General features: G+C 42.3%; 1 protein-coding gene across 4 annotated transcripts in view; it reads right to left on the bottom strand.

The window, feature by feature from the left end:
* Positions 1–5604: 5604 nt before the first annotated feature.
* Positions 5605–17002, bottom strand: part of LOC123350595 — a 31252-nt gene continuing 19854 nt past the window's right edge. For all 4 annotated transcript variants that reach the window (XM_044989265.1, XM_044989260.1, XM_044989252.1 and 1 more), the window contains 4 exons: positions 10730–10846; positions 10079–10150; positions 6760–6907; positions 5605–6534 (listed from right to left, as the gene is read on the bottom strand). In XM_044989265.1, the coding sequence (XP_044845200.1) occupies positions 5766–6534; positions 6760–6907; positions 10079–10150; positions 10730–10846 (1106 nt within the window). In that variant the 3' untranslated portion in view covers positions 5605–5765. The remainder of the gene's footprint in view (positions 6535–6759; positions 6908–10078; positions 10151–10729; positions 10847–17002) is intronic.

A 17002-nucleotide genomic window follows, 5' to 3' on the forward strand; every position in this document is an offset into this window, starting at 1 on the left:
CTGAAATCCCAATAGCCCAGTCCCATAACAAATCAACCAATGTGATCAAAGCACTTGATCATGTACTCCAAAGCTTGCCTCTTTCCCCTTCTCTTCCCCTCTCTGAACATCTGGGGAAACGGCCGGCCTACGTTGCATGCGGTAAAGCCCCTTTGTCTATCAAGTTTGGGCTACTTTGGATCAAGAGGAAGAAAATTCCATTGTTGAGAATGCCCTGTCACACAACAGCCTTGCCTACTCTAAACATTGGTGCTTCAGTTCAAGCTCCTCCACTGACTGTGTAGTGGTGTCAGTGGGGAAAGGTCCTTCAGATAAGGAGGTCGTTCAGGTCATCAGCCAAGAGGAGTATGGGCCTAAATCACAAGTTGTGGTACAAAGGTCATTCAGCTCCAGTACCTGACAGAGACAGCTAAAGCACTGAGCAAAGATGACGTAAAGTTTTTCCATTTTCAGTATTGTCCTGGTCCTATGACCACAGTTCGGCCTCAATCATCAGGTTGGTTTTTTTTCTTCAAAACCATAAATTTGCCCCACAACAGGAGGCACTTGAAATAGAAATGAATTGAGGAGACAGTGAATTAATCGGATGTCAACTTGAAACAAATCAATTGACCAAGACCTTGTGGCTTCTAAAGTAGAGACAGAAACTTCTTTGCCTCCCTCCCAGACACAATATAAGATGTCAAGCATTTTCAACAGAATCATCCGGATTCATCCTGAGACTTTCACCACTGATGTTTTAGTTGTTTTTCCTCTTGGTTCATTTGTTGCAGATCGAGGTGATCTGTGAGAATGAAGCTATGGATTAAGACACCTAAGGGCCAGTGAACTGATGGAAAACAAGAGTCTGGTACAGTATAAAGTCATACTCAATCATCAGTAGAATGGTCTGAGAATGGAACAGTGTTCTTCAATTTGTTTGGAAATGTCCAGGTTCAATTAACCTCTGAGGGCAAACCATCAAAACAGGTACATTGCCCTGCCAGGAAAGCAGTGCCCTAACTGTACAGTATTCAATTTACCCACAGTGACAGTTTCTTCCTAATCCCTATTAGCTAATGGCTGGTTTATGCCCTGAAGCATGAGGGGTTATATCCCTTCCAAAACTCTTGGGATTTTTAAATCCTTGTTATCACAACTCTGACTATTGTTGTCCATATAAAAATCTGATTTTTTTTATAACTCCTACTAGCCCCTTGACTTAGCATGTGGATCTCATTGCCACATTTAATTGTGCATTGTGTGAAAAAATACTGCCCTTCATCAATTTTAAATGCTTTGTTTCTCAAGTTAATTGAATGGCTCCTTGTGTTAGGAAGGATTTTGTCAATGCGTTTCTCCTTAATCCCACCCTCCACCCCCCAGTAACGTTTTCTGTTTCTTCACTGCACCTAAACTGCCCTAATGACAATCTTTTTGCCAAGTGTAAAACAGCATTTACTCCATCCATATAAACACTCATGTCTTTTATTTTTCTTCAACACTGTGGGCCGTTGCTCCTTTACTCCTTGAGGCCCTCTCTTATATAGGATTCCTTATTCATTCCCTGCTTTCCCAGTTCTCCTACCTTGCTTAACTGAGCCTGTGGTGTTGACTTTGGAGGATCCTATTTTTCCCCCTCCCTTCCTCCCTCTTGGATGTCCCTTCTGGGTATGTTCACAGTCCTCTTCTCCTTTGCAATTTAACTCACTTCTTTTCAACTGCCACCTTTGCAATGACTTGCAAATCTGCCTCTTCCCCTGACAACTTAGGTCAGATCTCAACCTGTCTCTCTAGTAAGCCAGTCTAGAACCCACTCAGGCTTGCTGCTTAAAGTTTTGAGTTTTAAGTACCCACATTGTGACCATGTTTAGTCCCCATTAGATAAAATGCTTAACAAGTTATATACTGAGTTAACGTCTGTGGCTTGAATATGACCAGAATGTAACTGATGCAAGGACCTGAGTCTGTAGACAGTATGGAACAATAGTTTTTGAGAGAGGGGACTGTCCCAAATATGGTAATGGGGTATTAATTCCAAGACACCCATCAGCACCATCCCAGTAGAGAGGACACTGTGTGCAGGAAGTCTGGTCTCCCCACCTATGCCAATATATCCTGGAAGCCAAGGTAAGTACTGGGGGACCCCTGCACAACCACCCCTGCTGTTCCTGGTGCACCTGGGGACCCCATCCTGCTGCCCCTCCTTCCCTGGAAGAGTAGAAGCTCCTTTGCCACTTTCATTCTACGGGTTGCAGGGTTGAGCCCCAGGAAATCCCAGTCGTAGTGTGCCTAGGTCCCCAGTTTGCCTTCATCTGGCCCTGTGCACCTGTTCCATCTTCTCAAAGGAGTTTACATGATGATAGAGTCCACCTTGGAAAAGGTTACATCACGTGGACTTATGAAACTTGACATGGCAAACAACTGAAGTCTTATATCCATATCTTATTCTCTCTGAGTGTTTATGTGCCATTACCATTATATCAGACTGCCACACAAGCAGGAATAAAGTTATCTTCATAACACTCCTGGGATGTATGGGTGGGGAACAGAGACACAAAACTATAGGTTCAGCAAAGCTCAAAGGCCTGTGTAATTCTAATCGATGTGAATAGTCCCACTGACTTCAAGGGGACTACTTGCATGTAAGTGTTTAAGTTCTTTGTTGGATAGGACCCAAGAGATCCTCAAATGGTGGGGCGTGCCTGCTAGGGGGGCACGGAGGAACTTTGGGGGGGCGTGGCAGGGGCTGGGCCAGCCCCCATGGGGGATAGGGAGAGCAAATGGGGTCCCGCTCCCAGCTCTGCCTCAGCCACAGCCCCGGCTCCTGGCCCTGTCCCCAGCCTTGGCCCCCAACCACAGCTCAGCTGCAGCTCCTCACCTGGCCCTGCCCTCAGCCCCTGGCCGCGACTCCATTGCCAGGTCTGCTCCCAGCCCCAGACCCAGCTGCGGCCCTAGCCTTGGCCCCCTTACCCCTGGCCGCATCCCTGCTCCCAGCCCTACAGCCTCCATGGATGGGGAGGAACATGACCCTGAAAAGTTCAGGGACCACTGGTCTAAGTGACTGCTCCGAGGCCACACAGGAAGTCCGGCAGAGTGTCATTGCCCTATGTTATATGGTGAGTCAAGTCATTTGATCTTCTCTGCACCTCTGTGACAAAAAGAAGATAACTGTATTTGCCCACCTTTTGAAAGTGCTTTGTAAGCTACTCCGTGAAAAAGCCCTGTATAAGTGACATTGGTTTTGTAATGTTATAGTCTGAGTTCTCCCTACAGCAGTATTATTGTTGCTGCTTCTGGGAGGAGACTAGTTGTAATTTATGTGGAGTGTGAGGTTTGTGGATTAGCTAAATCTGTATTTTAACAGTCAGGTATGGGGGGAGAAATGTGGCAGGGGGATGGGTGGTTGGGTTCTTTCTGACCCATCAGAGTGGTAATGTTGGGCTAGCTTAGAGAGAGTTCTTGTCATATTTGATAGGGAGCCCATCCAGTCCTGGCTTTCCTCAGACAATAGGTCTTCTATGGCCTTCTGGATTTCCTGGGTGGGTCTGCTCATGATGGTGGTCTTTTTCTTGATATGCTATTTAAATTGGATTCCATTAGAAAATTTATTCCTCTTTTTTCTTTTTAATTTCACGAGTGAATACATTTTTTTATTTTTATTTTTTTTAATAATCTGGAAGTATTTTATTAATTTCCTCTGGAAAGGAAACAGTCAACGTTGGTTCATTTTAGACAGAGGATATGATTCCAAGAGTTTCCTCTGAATATTTCTTTATCAGCCTTGCTGTTAGCTTTTCTGCTTTATCTCCAGCGTTCATATATTGACTGCATGGAACCGAGTAATGCTATTTCCATGGGTATTTTTAATTTGTTATGCTCTGTTCGATTTTTCTAATAACAATTAATATTACAATCTCTTTCTCTTTCCCACCCAAGCGCCTCCTATTCCCTTTATATTTTAATCCTTTCAGCCCAATAGTGTGGTTTTCCTAGAAAATTTCATTGGACTCTTGGCAAACTCTGACAAGTTGATACTTTGTTCTGAGTTAAAACACATTTGACACTTTTCCTTCTATCTTCTTGAAACAATTAGCCATCCCAATTGCACCCTTTTTTTAAAGAATGGGATTATAAAAAATAAAATAAACCTACTTTTTCCTATTTGTCTGTTGTCTTACTCTATAGTCAGACTTGCTGTTACTAAGACTTTTCTCCCAGATTAGTACTCTAAGGCCTGCTTCAGAAAACATCCCTATTCAGGACTGCACTTAAACATGTGTCAATGGGACTTAATCATGTACTTAAAGTTAAGTGTGTGCTTAAGTGCTGCCCTGAATTGGGGCCTAACCAGTAAGGCTCCCATCCTGCAAAGATTGATACACATGCATAACTTCATGGAGGTGTACTCATGCTTAAGGTTAAGCATGGGTGCAAGTCTTTGCAGGATTGGGGCCTACAGGCCCTAAAATAGCTGACTCTATTCTTATCAATGATAGTTTTTAGAGAAGGATAAATTTATGCATGTGTAGGTGATGGGTAATTTTTTATGTACAGTTTCACTTAACCTTCTACAACATCGCAACAAATGTTGTAGAAGGTTAAGTTTGGAGCTTCTCTTATAAATCCTCGTTATCAGCCATATATAATATAAAACCAAACAAAAAACCCACCCTGTATTCTTGTATTTTGGGCTGAAGTTTATGCTTGGTTTCATCCAAAAGATGAACACAAATCTTGATTAATATCTATGGAACTAGTTAGAGTAATGCACAAGGGGGAAAAAATAGGAGTGGGATTTTAAAAGCATTCAGAGCACAGGCCTAACTCAGGCTTCAGTTGGAGCACAGTTAAGCCAACACAGAAAGCTTTTGAAAGTCCAATGCTACAAGTTTTATGTATTTAAGTAAACATTCAATTGTTGCTTTGCACTAAGAAAACTAAACAGATTTATGCACAAGTTTGAAAATGTCATCCTCTTCAGAGCAGCTTAAATTGATGATCTGTTCTAATATTTATTTGTATGTGAACATTTTTTGTTGTGTATGATTATACTTCATCTTTCAAAATGTTTCTTTATTTAGGCCCTGATTCAGCAAAGCACTTGAGCAGTCCACTTGACTTCAGTGGGACCATTCATGCTTAAAGTTTAGCATGTGCAAAGGTGCTTTCCTGAATCGAGCCCTTTATAATGTGCGGGGTCTCTCTCATTTACAATTCTGGTGTTGGATGCTAGACATTAGAAGACATTAGAAGACATTTACCCCTAATCCCATCTCTTCTTGCTCAGTTGGAACTGGACCAGTACTGGATAAGGGATTTAATTTTGTTAGAATGCAGGTATCAGTAAACCGAACTCTTCACATTCCAGAGAATGATCACTGGGGTTGGGGGAACTGAGACAAAAACATTTGATTAAAAAAATCCAAAAGGCTTGATAGATTAACATTCAGTATGGGTCTTTTTTGTGTGGCTCATTTATGGTATTAGTATTGCAATCTTAGTTATGGGCATTGTGAAAACTCAAACATATAAAGAAAATGTGCATGTTAGCTTAATAGTTTATAAGATGTCATTAACAAACCTGAAACTAATCTCTACATTAGCAAGTACTGAAGCCTAATATAAAAATATTTATTTATTAGCATGATTACAAAAGAAAACAACCTCCAGGACTCACAGGACTATCATGATCACACGTGGTAAAATGATTGGTACTACATGCTGCTGGATATCACTGATCATGTAGATTGATAATGTTTACTCCTTTGAATGCTACTAATGTTCTAATCAGAATATGAATCAGAGCTACAAGAACCCATTCTGTGCTGAGAGCATGTACACTTTGAATCATCATGTTGGGATATTTCTGATAGATGTGTTTTTGCAGTTGTATCTGAAGAAATGAATACATCTGATGAAGAATCATCACTAGGACTTGAGTCATGACAACATCCATCTAGAAGTGAACAATTTGAATGAGTTGTATTACATTTTGTAGACTTTGATCTATGTCTGTCATGCCTAGATGATCTTTGATGGTTTAAATGCTTTCTATGAAGAGCGATATCTTTATCCCGTAGTCTTTTATAACCATGTTCTTTTGGTTCTGTACAATGTTGTCTTGGTTTGTGACAACAAGATTGATTTGTTTTTAAAGTTCTAGGTCTAGTTCTGTGGCTCTTGCATGTTTCCATTTCTGAAGACGAACAATTGTCAGGGGGCATTTGTGAAGAATGGTTACATTTTAGAGGTTCAGTTGATGTTGACAGAATTATATTTCTTTCATCAATCCTTTTTGATGGAGAGTTAATGGAGGAAGTATTATGGCCTGGTTGTTTTTCTGAAGGTTCTAAGTCTTGACCATTTTCTTTAGATTTGTCTGTTGATAAATGCAGTGGTAGTTGATTCAGGTTACTATGTTCAGACTGATTTTTCACTACAGCAATGTCTTTTTTCAGTTCTTTGCAATCTATTTCTGTGATTGATTTGGCTTCATCTTTTGTTGGGTTTTCTCTTTTGTAAATGTTGTAAGTATTAGTTATTACCGGTTCCCTATAATAATAAAAATAAGTTCAGAAAGTAATATACATTTTTATGAATTTGGATAACAATTTAAAAATTCTTACAGCCGAAACCTAATTTATAGTCTGATGTTGTCTTTTACTTTGAGGAATTAACACTGTGTTCCAGAATTCAAAAAAAGTTGTGTATTTAACCATAACATCTTAATTATTCAATAGCAACTATGTACTATATAATGGGGGGAAAGCAACTCACTGTTTGTTCTTCGCAAATATCGAAGTAAATATGTGCATCAACACTATTACAGCCAATATCAAACCAGTGACCGCTACACAGGCTATGATAATGTGCTTTAGAAGGCCTTTAAGATCTGCAGCTTTTGCTTTTTTCTTGTCATGAATACCTAAAGGAAATTATACAATTCCACATTAGAGGGGGAAATGAGTGTATTATTAATAATTTAACAATATGTTCTAAACATTGCCGCAAATCATAGTAAAACATTCTTCTCCTTTTGTAATTTCTTTGCATTAGTAAAAATCCTGTTACATTTTTGCATTAAAGTAGCACCAAACAGAGCTCTTTAAAGTCATGCAACTTGTGCACTTTGGGATACATTTTTGGTACATTTTCTTGAAATATTCTTATGACAATGGCAATTTAAATATTTTTGTATAGATCAACTAGTAAGGATGGAGCTAAATTCCCTCCTGTCTCTACTCCCTTTCCAATCACTCAGATCAGCTAACAGACAAGCATACGTGAGAACCACAATACATACTCTCCCATTCATGCCAATAAAGCTTTGCTAGTAAGGCCTATCCTGTAGTCCTCAAATGTCACCAGGAAGTGAACTGTAATTTCAATATTTAAGGAAGGCTGTGAAGTTTTATTATTTATTTAAACTCAGCACTGTATTTAGTGTTTACATCATTGGACCAATTTTAAATACAAATTATCTTTGCCTTGGAATCTTGCTGTCATATAACCTATCCAAACTAAGGACATTTCAAACAATGCATTGTGGATCAACTCATCAGCGACTTAAATGGTGGGGTAAATTAGATGTCAGGTGCAAGAAGTGAAATATTGTAACTTTCACTGATGTGACACTTTGGCCCTGATTCATCAAGATACTCTTACACATGTACCTAACTTTAAGCTTATAGACTCCTGGGACTACTCATGCTTAAAGTTCGGCATTGTACTTAAGAACCTTCATGAATTGAGGCCTAAATGTCAAAATTGGGCAAGTTTGATACTACTTCTTACACCTGACATGCATTTTACACCACTAATTAAAGTGTAAAAGGATACGGAGTCTGACCACAATTGGGATTACTCATATGCTGAAAGTTAGGCAAGCAATGATGTAGCTTGATAACCTAAGCCCTCAGTGGGTGTGTAAAAATAAGTGTAACCACTGATTTGGTATTCTAGGGTCAAATTCAAGGCTGGTGTAAGTGGATACAACTTGTGTGGAAGTTAATGGTAGCTGCTCCGGCTTATGCTGGGCCTGGACTTTCTCCCAAATGTGTTGAGGATGGTGTGGATGTAAATTAGAATGGGGAAGGAGGTGGGAGGGAATGGGGAGGGCAGCTTTCATTTCCCTGCTCATTACAACGCTCTTCCATGCCATCAGCACAAAGCTACACTGGTTTTGCATAGCCAATGAACGCCAAACTTGCAACTTTTACTTTTTCATGCCCTAATTTACAGCACTTTTAAAATATCTGCTAAATTTGGCTTTACCACCATTTACTTCAGGTTGAATGTGGCCCTCTGTTTCTTCCCAAATACTTTTAAACCTTGTTTATGAGAGATCTAAAACAGGACTCGTCACTACTCCGTATGTGCCTCTTTCACACAATAGCTCCTCCTAACTCTCCTACTCTTGTAACTGAAATGCATAGAAGCATCGTAATAACGGAGATGAGTGAATAGATGGTCATGCTTAATAAATGTATTTAAAATAGCAACAAGCTATAGTTTAAAATGTCTGATCATATTGTAAGGGGCTATGTGTAATAATGAATCACCCTTCTATCTCTTTCAAAGAGTAAGATTTAGGGGAAGAAATTTCTGAGTTTCTGTCAAACAGTCCTGCCCCTATAAGTAAGCTATTTGCTTCTATGACTTGTCTCTCCACCCTGTCCCCACCCTCCCATACACACACTGATTTTCATTTATTTCTTCTCCCCAGACCCTGTTCCTACTAGTCTCCATCTCTCTTCTAGTGTCTGTATTGCTTTCCTTCCCCCATTCTTAGTTGCTCTTCCTTTTTGTTTTGTTAAGAAGGAGGAAAGCAAGGGGTGTCTTGTAGGACCCATTTCAACATTTTACTTAATCTCTCTACCCTTAATATAATTCATTGTGATGATCCCCCCCCCCTTCAAAGTCAATCAGTGATGCTCCTTCAGCTGAGTTGAGGTTGTCCCTAGAGAGATGATTATCTTCCCTCAGGGCTGTGTGTACTGCCTCTGCAGTAATCTGACCTTGGACTCAGATGCTCTGCCAGTAAACATTTGGCTTCAGAATGAAGCTTTGGAAGCCAAGAAAAATCAGTATGCATAGAAGCTGGACACGTGTACTAAATCTACTCCTTAGAAACCGCACTCTTAATTCTGGCAACCTAATCTGCAGCAACAGTACTCTGGAATCCAAAAGCCAGCATTTACAGCAGTAATTTAGCATATATCTCACTAAAATCCACTAATGTAAATAAAAATCTCTCAATGCAATAGAGAGAGACTACCAGCCAGCGGTGCTGCTACTGGACTCCACCTTATTCTCTCCAATAAATGCCACTAGTAGCCCTTTCTTCCCGTAGTCTAGTTTCTAGGAATCACATGCTGTAGGTTTTCAACTGGATGATTGGCTGTTTGAGGGAAAATACATCCACCCATATTTATTGGTTGCATTCATGTTAAAAATAGCAATACTGCATTTATTTAACCTTTCTTTATCTGTCAGCTGAACTTGATTCCATAGATAAAGTCCTGCTAACCCAGAGCCATACTGGTGAACTATCTGTAAATTATTTTCTTGTGATTTGTTTGATGAATTCTGAAACCAAAGCCATGCAGCTTGAGTACAAAATTAAATTTAGTAAATAGGTAGACCATAGTTTTTGTATCGTGTATAGCTCTGATTTCTCATGTCTCACTTTATTAGATGCTTTTATTGTAATGTAAGCAGCCCAACAACAACACAATCTGCCCTTTTAATGTTGTAATTGAGGTCTATGCAAACAAATTGCCATAGCCAGAGAAAGATGTTTGCCCTCTTTCAGCTGAACACACACAATACATTTTAGCTGAATAAAACTCAACTGAAAGGCATAAATCAAGAGTTTAAAAATAGCAGTAGCTTACTAAGTCAATAAATACAGGACAACAAAGCTGAAATTATACCCCTGTTGCATTAGGTAAGACTCCCTTTAACTAAACTACAGTACATTTTGTTGAGATGGGCAGGCAGAGCAAACTGGTATTTTATCTGTTTGCCTACACTAAACCCTTGACTTAATGTGCAGCTTTATTTTTTTTTAAATAAGTAACAGACAATATTTTACCTTCATGCTCTTTAAAAAATTCAAATCGTTTGGCATCCTTCATGTTTGCCTTTGTTGTGACACTTGTAGGCTCTGTTTGGGGGGGAAAAACAGAGTAAATTCTAAGTGTCTTAATTAGTAGCACAATGAGCACTAAGGCAAATTATGGCTTCTCAACAATCACTTATTCAGCCCATAACTGTGACATGCTAACAGGTTAAATGTAGAGATGTGGCGAGCCCATATAGGCATTTCTAATGCACGTATGGCAGAGATATCTAGACACTAAAGTCAAGAAGATAAACTTAGAAAAGCTTTTTCTGATTTATTTTGAAAAATTTGACAGTTACTAATATTTTAAAGCTTGGCCTCTGACACTGTGCACACCTGCAGGGGTAGTTACATGTCTAACTACCTGCTTTGTGAATGCAAAACTTTCAGGTACAACTTTGGAGCTCGGTTTGAGGCAAGCGCAGACTATGACCCATAGGTGCAGTCTGTTGTAGTTTCATATAAAATCAGCTTGTGGTGTGTGGGCAGTAGTTTATTTAGCAGAAAACAATTGAAGTGAAAAGCCATTTAGTGGTTATTACACTAAGAGCTAAAACTGGAGACGTTACGTACAGCAGACATTTTGATTTGCTACTCCAGTTTATAATGAATGGATATTACCTGGCACAAGTGTTGCTTTAAATTGGTCTATATTTTCATCTGAGACTTGTAGACTGCGACTTTGTCCCTCAAAAGGTGTCTGTGTCTTCTTTTCCTTTTTACTGGATTCTGACTTCTCTTTAATAAGAGAAAACAATTAATTTTAAAATGGCATTTGTTAAGTCTTCACTACCTGATTATGACCATCTCAATGATGTAATGTTTCTCAGCTTTAAAAGTTAAAGATCATTTTATATTTTTGTGAGTGAGTCATCTCACCCATCCATCCCCAAACAACCAACCAACAAAACCAAAATCCCCTATTTTTCTGGGGGAAATTAAACTACATAATAGTTTTCAAAATCAAGTTAACTGATGCAGATAGATAAACCAGACATATTGGATGACTTCCAAATTGCACATATTTTACTTTACTACAGTGAGGGTACGTCTACACTACGGGACTATTCCGAATTTGCATAAACCGGTTTTGTAAAACAGATTTTATAAAATCGATTGCGCGCGGCCACACTAAGCACATTAATTCGGTGGTGTGCGTCCGCGGTCCGAGGCTAGCGTCGGCTTCTGGAGCGTTGCACTGTGGGTAGCTATTCCCTAGCTATCCCATAGTTCCCGCAGCCTCCCCCGTCCCTTGGAACTTCCGGGTTGAGATCCCAGTGCCTGATGGGGCAAAAATCATTGTCGCGGGTGGTTCTGGGTAAATGTCGTTAGTCACTCCTTTCTCTGGGAAAGCAATGGCAGACAAGCATTTCGCGCCTTTTTCCCCTGGATTGCCCTGGCAGATGCCATAGCATGGGAATCATGGAGCTTGTTTTGCCTTTTGTGACTCTCACCGTATGTGTACTAGATGCCGCTCACAGAGGCGATTCAGCAGCGCTACACAGAAGCATGCTTTTGCTTTTGCATGACAGCAGAGATGGTTACTAGCCATACTGCACCATCCAACCCTTCCATAAATTGGAACTAAGATGATCATGGCTACCAGTCCTTTTGTACCATTTGCTGCTGTCATAAGTGCCCCTGGCTGCTCTTAGCCAGGGGCGCAAAAGCCAAAATTGGGAATGACTCCCTGAGTCAATCCCTCCTTTTTGGTATCTAAAAATAGAATCAGTCCTGCCTAGAATATAGGCAAGTGTACTAGATAACCACTGTATCATAGAACCAGAGAGCACAGCTGCTCTGTGTCAGATCCTGCAGAAACTATGATCTGTATGCTATTCACAGGGGGTGCTCCTGTAACAACCCCACCTGTTGATTCCGTTCTTCCCCCAGCCTTTCTGGGCTACCGTAGCATTGTCCCCCCACTTGTGTGATGAAGTAATAAAGAATGCAGGAATAAGACATGGTGACTTGTTAGTGAGAAATGAGTGGAAGGCAGCCTCCAGCTGCTATGATAGTCCAGACAGGACATTAAGCAGTGTGTAGGAGAGAAGCCCAGCATCCTTCTGCTAGTCCAGGGGCAACTGAATCTTTTCTTTACACATGAAGGGTGGGGGCTGATGGAGCTCAGCCCCCTGTTGCTATGATGACGATGGTTACCAGCCATATTGCACCATCCACCAGAAAAAATTAGGGCCAGGCGCCCTTGATCGACCTGACGGATGCTAGTCAGTATGGTTACTGCCCCATGTGCCAATAGGCTGATGACGAGGACGGTTACCAGTCCTTTTGTACCATCAGCCACCCATGGCAGGGGGGGAGTGAGGATGTTGGTGTTGACGGCTGCAGCATCGTGTCTATCTGCAGCATTCAGTAAAGATAGGGTGACATGTAAAAGAGTCAGAGGATTGTTTTCCCTTTCGCTTCTGGGGGTGGGGGTGGGGGGGTGGGTAGATTGCCAAGCTATGCCCTGACCCACCGCGGACACTGTGTTTGACCCTAGAAGCATTTGGAGCTCAGCCAAGAATGCAAATACTTTTCGGAGGCTGCAGGAACTGTGGGATAGCTTCAGTCCTCCAGTCCATGAGCGTCCATTTGATTCTTTGGCTTTCCGTTACGCTTGTCACGCTGCAGTGCGCTGAGTCCCTGCTATGGCGTCTGTCTGGAGATTTTTAAAAAAGGATTCTGAATTTCATCTTCTGTAACGGAGCGCTGATAGAACGGATTTGCCTGCCCTTACAGCGATCACATCCGCATGGTCCGTGCTGGAGCTCTTTTTTTATTTTGATTTCGGACTGCATCGCCACCCGTGCTGATCGGAGCTCCACGCTGGGCAAACAGGAAATATTCAAAAGTTTGTGGGGCTTTTCCTGTCTACCTGACCACTGCATCTGAGTTCAGATTGCGGTCCAGAGCGGTCACTGGTGCACTGTGGGATAGCTCCCGGAGGCCAATACCGTCGATCAGCGTCCACACTAACCCTAATCCGATATGTTAATACCGATACTAGCGTTACTCCTCTCGTTAGGGAGGAGTACAGAAACCGGTTTAAAGAGCCATTAAAATCGATATATGGTGCCTCCTAGTGTGGACGGTTGTGGCGTTAAATCAGTTTTACGCTCCTAAAACCGGTTTAAACGCCTAGTGTAGACCAGGCTTAAGAAGCTGAATAGTTTATTAACAAAAACCAAAACCACAAATGCCACCCCACGATTTTGTAGAAGCAAGTCCTATTATGTAGAGTCCTGACACTATAGGCACAATATCCAGATAGAAAGTGGACTGAGCCAAATCACCGCCTAGATATATTCAAGGCACCCTGGTAAAAATGAATGAAGAATATACAGCCCATGAAAATAGCAGCACTACCAAACTAGAGATACTTAATCTAAATATATTCAATTAGAATTAGATTAAACCACCCCCCACTGCCACATATATATTTCATACATATTACCAATAGACCTTCATCTCCCCCCTCCTCACCCCCAAAAAAGTTTTGTCTGTGATAGGAGGGTGGGAGGAGATAGTGTATGATCATGTTTCTGGCCATTTCATTTTAAATGAAAGTATAAACACATTTAATGTGCTTTTTATACTATAAGGTTCTGCTCTAAAGCTCACTGAAGTCAACTGGAGTCTTTCCACCAGTCTTTCATCCAATTTTAGGATGAAAATTAATATCCCTTTTGGTTTTATGGTAAAATTTTAAAATGTTTTAGGGCTGGTCCACACTAAGAAGCGGGGTCGAACTAGGGTACGCAAATTCAGCTACGTGAATAGCGTAGCTGAATTCGAAGTACCCTAGTTCGAACTACTCACCCGTCCAGATGCCGCGGAATCGAAGTCCGCGGCTCCAAGGTCAACTCCGCCACCGCCTTTTGCAGTGGTGGAGTACCGGAGTCGACCGCGGCGCTTCCGGAGTTCGAACTATCGCGTCCAGATTAGACGCGATAGTTCGAACTCCGAGAAGTCGAACTCACCGCGTCGACCCGGCTCGTAAGTGTAGACTAGCCCTTATATTTCAAATAGTTTGTATCCCATAATATTAATGTATCAAAAAGAAAATGGGTAACTGAAATATTGGCTCATACCCAGGGGTGAAAGTAACTTACAGGACTTACTGGTACTGCTGGAGTCCTGAGAGGGGTGTGGCCTCAACTGGAAGAGGCGTGGCCTCTCAAGATTTAAAGGCCCTGGGGCACCGGCTGTGGCTGGGAGCCCCAGGGCCTTTAAATCAACCCAGGGCTCCCAGCTGCAGAGGTGGCTGGGAGCCCCCGGGGACTCCCGCCACTGTGGAACTCCGGACCCTTTAAATCCCCACTGCAGCTCCAGCTGCTGGATCCGTGGGCGGGATTCAAAGGGCTCTGGGCTTCCTGCAGCCGGGGGAGCTCTGAGCCCGGGATTTAAATGGCTCTGGGTTGACCGCAGCCGCGGCAGCCCAGAGCCCTCTAAATCCGGCCCCAGCCCGGCTGCCAGAGCCGCGGGTGGGATTTAAGGGGCTCTGGGCTGCCCGCTGTGGCGGGGAGCCCAGAGCCCTTTAAATCCCCGCCGCGGAAGCCGGTGCGGTCCAGCATGGTGTACTGGCTCTTGCTGGTACGCCCTACCAGACCGTACCGGCTTACTTTCACCTCTGCTCATACCATGTTACATCAGTATAAATACAAAAAGTAACCCTGGTAACACAGTCAAAGTACAAAACATTGGTCATGTAACTGAAAAATGTCTAACAGCCAATACAATATTCAACACACAACTAACAATTTATTAGAACCAGCTCTCACTACAAACTTCCATCTGCTGAGAGGGACAAAAGAAGGTTGGGGGAGAAGTGACTTTAAAAAAGAGCAGTGAGGAAGACGGGGAGTAATGGGGAGGGTCTCATGGGAAAGGTTCTAAAGACCTTGTGGATCATTATTATTGCAAACCCTGGAGGCTTCGATACCATTGTGCTCTAAGCTCTGTATAAACTCATAGTGAATGACAGTACCTGCTCCAAAGAGCTTACACTCTAAAAAAGAACAAGATGTAACAAGTGGGTGAGATAAACAAGTGAGCTAGAGGAGTGGGGGGACAAGAAACAGTAGTTGTAGTCCAGAGCAGTGGTGTGTGCAATTCTTAGCCCATCGGTACCAGTTCCCAAGTAGCAGCAGCAGTGATCACACTGCATTGGCCAGCAAACATCCTTCTCTCTGAAAAGGAGTTTAAGCAGCAATATAACTTATGTATGGACAGTGGACACCACTTAAAAATTTGAGATTTGCCAACCTGTACTACCCTTTTCTTGGAATAGGCAATAATTGTGGTATAGTGGGACCGTGTAGTATCTACTGCAGATAGGTAACTACAGTAACTCCTCACCTAACGTTGTAGTTATGTTCCTGAAAAATGCGACTTTAAGTGAAACGATGTTAAGCAAATCCAATTTCCTCATAAGAATTAATGTAAATAGTGGGGGTTACGTTCCAGGGCAGCTTCCCCTATTGTGCAAGCCCCGGAGGTGGGGGTTCAACCTTCAGCCTGCCCACTCCACTCCTTCCCCCAAGCCCTCACCCTTGACCTGCCTCTTCTCCCCCCCCATCTCCTCCCTCTTTACTTTGCTTGCTGCATCCTGGCTCCTCCCCTCCCTTCTAAATGCCAAGCCAGCTGATTGCCACGTAGGGGAGCGAGGGGGGAGGCCTGCCGAGTCCTCACTCCTCCACTGTCCCTTCTGCCCAGGGCAATCAGCTGGCTTGCCAGGTTCGGGTGGCAGGGGAGGGAGGGGGAGCCTGCGTGCTGAGTCCTTGCTCCTCCCCCCTCCCTTCTGCCTCCAAAATGCTGCAAGCCAGCTGCTTGCCGCAGGCTGGAGGCGGAGGGGAGGAGGGGGAAAGCCCTGATCCGCAGAGTCTGCCGGCGGGCGGGAGATGCTGGGGGGAGGGGGCCATAGGGAGGCTGCTGGCTGTGGAGAAAGCAGGCAGCCAAACAACGCAAGAGTGGAGCATTGCACAACTTTAAATGAGTATGCTCCCTAATTGATCAGCAATGTAACAACGAAACGATGTTAAGCGGGATGACTTTGTGAGGAGTTACTGTACCTACCTACATTTCTAGAGCACCTGTCACTATATAGTCTATATGTATGGCCTTAATATCTACTGGCAAGTTATTTCTTTTTAATGGCAACCACGGTATCATTTCCACATGTCTAATTTTCAATAACTAGGACATCCCCGAGCGGCTGGGAACAGTTTGTTTGTAGATGAAAGAATGGATGCATGCAAGAGAGTATGGACTGATCTTTAGCACTGTGTGATTGGAGGCCCATATAAATTACCTAGAATATTCTACATGGGGAAATCCTAGGAATTTTTAAAAAAACAACTTGTAACATAGAAGCAAGATTAATTCCTTCAATATGGGATATAAGCTTTTCTGTGGGAGCCCAAAATTGTATGAATAGGAACATAGTCACCAATTGTATGAGGGACCTGTGAGGAGGAAAGCGAAGATGAATAGCATTAAGTTAGAAAATGAGCTACTCTGACCTATAAGATCTTTACCTGAAAATAGCAATCTCTAACAAAATGCCAAATGGCACATCTTTCGAAATCAGTCTGATGGTCTGATCTCTCTTCCAGGCATGGAAGTAAATACAAATCTTTCTCTGGTAAAGCTTCATTAAGCAATATAAATAAGTGAAATAAAGCTTTTTTATCATGCAATTAATGAATTTGCAGGCTTCAGTAGATGATGGCTGCATATGAAGGAAACTGTTATTGCACATGCCAAATATCAAACTTGCATGTATTGAAAGAGAAACAGTTTTGTTCCAAAGCACCAGAACACCTCATTAAATCTGCAATGTGGTCTTTAGCATACCTAGACCTTCTCAGATGAATGAAAGAAGTGATAATA

This window comes from Mauremys mutica, chromosome 1 (assembly GCF_020497125.1).
Source record: "Mauremys mutica isolate MM-2020 ecotype Southern chromosome 1, ASM2049712v1, whole genome shotgun sequence".
Lineage (NCBI taxonomy): Eukaryota > Metazoa > Chordata > Testudines > Geoemydidae > Mauremys > Mauremys mutica.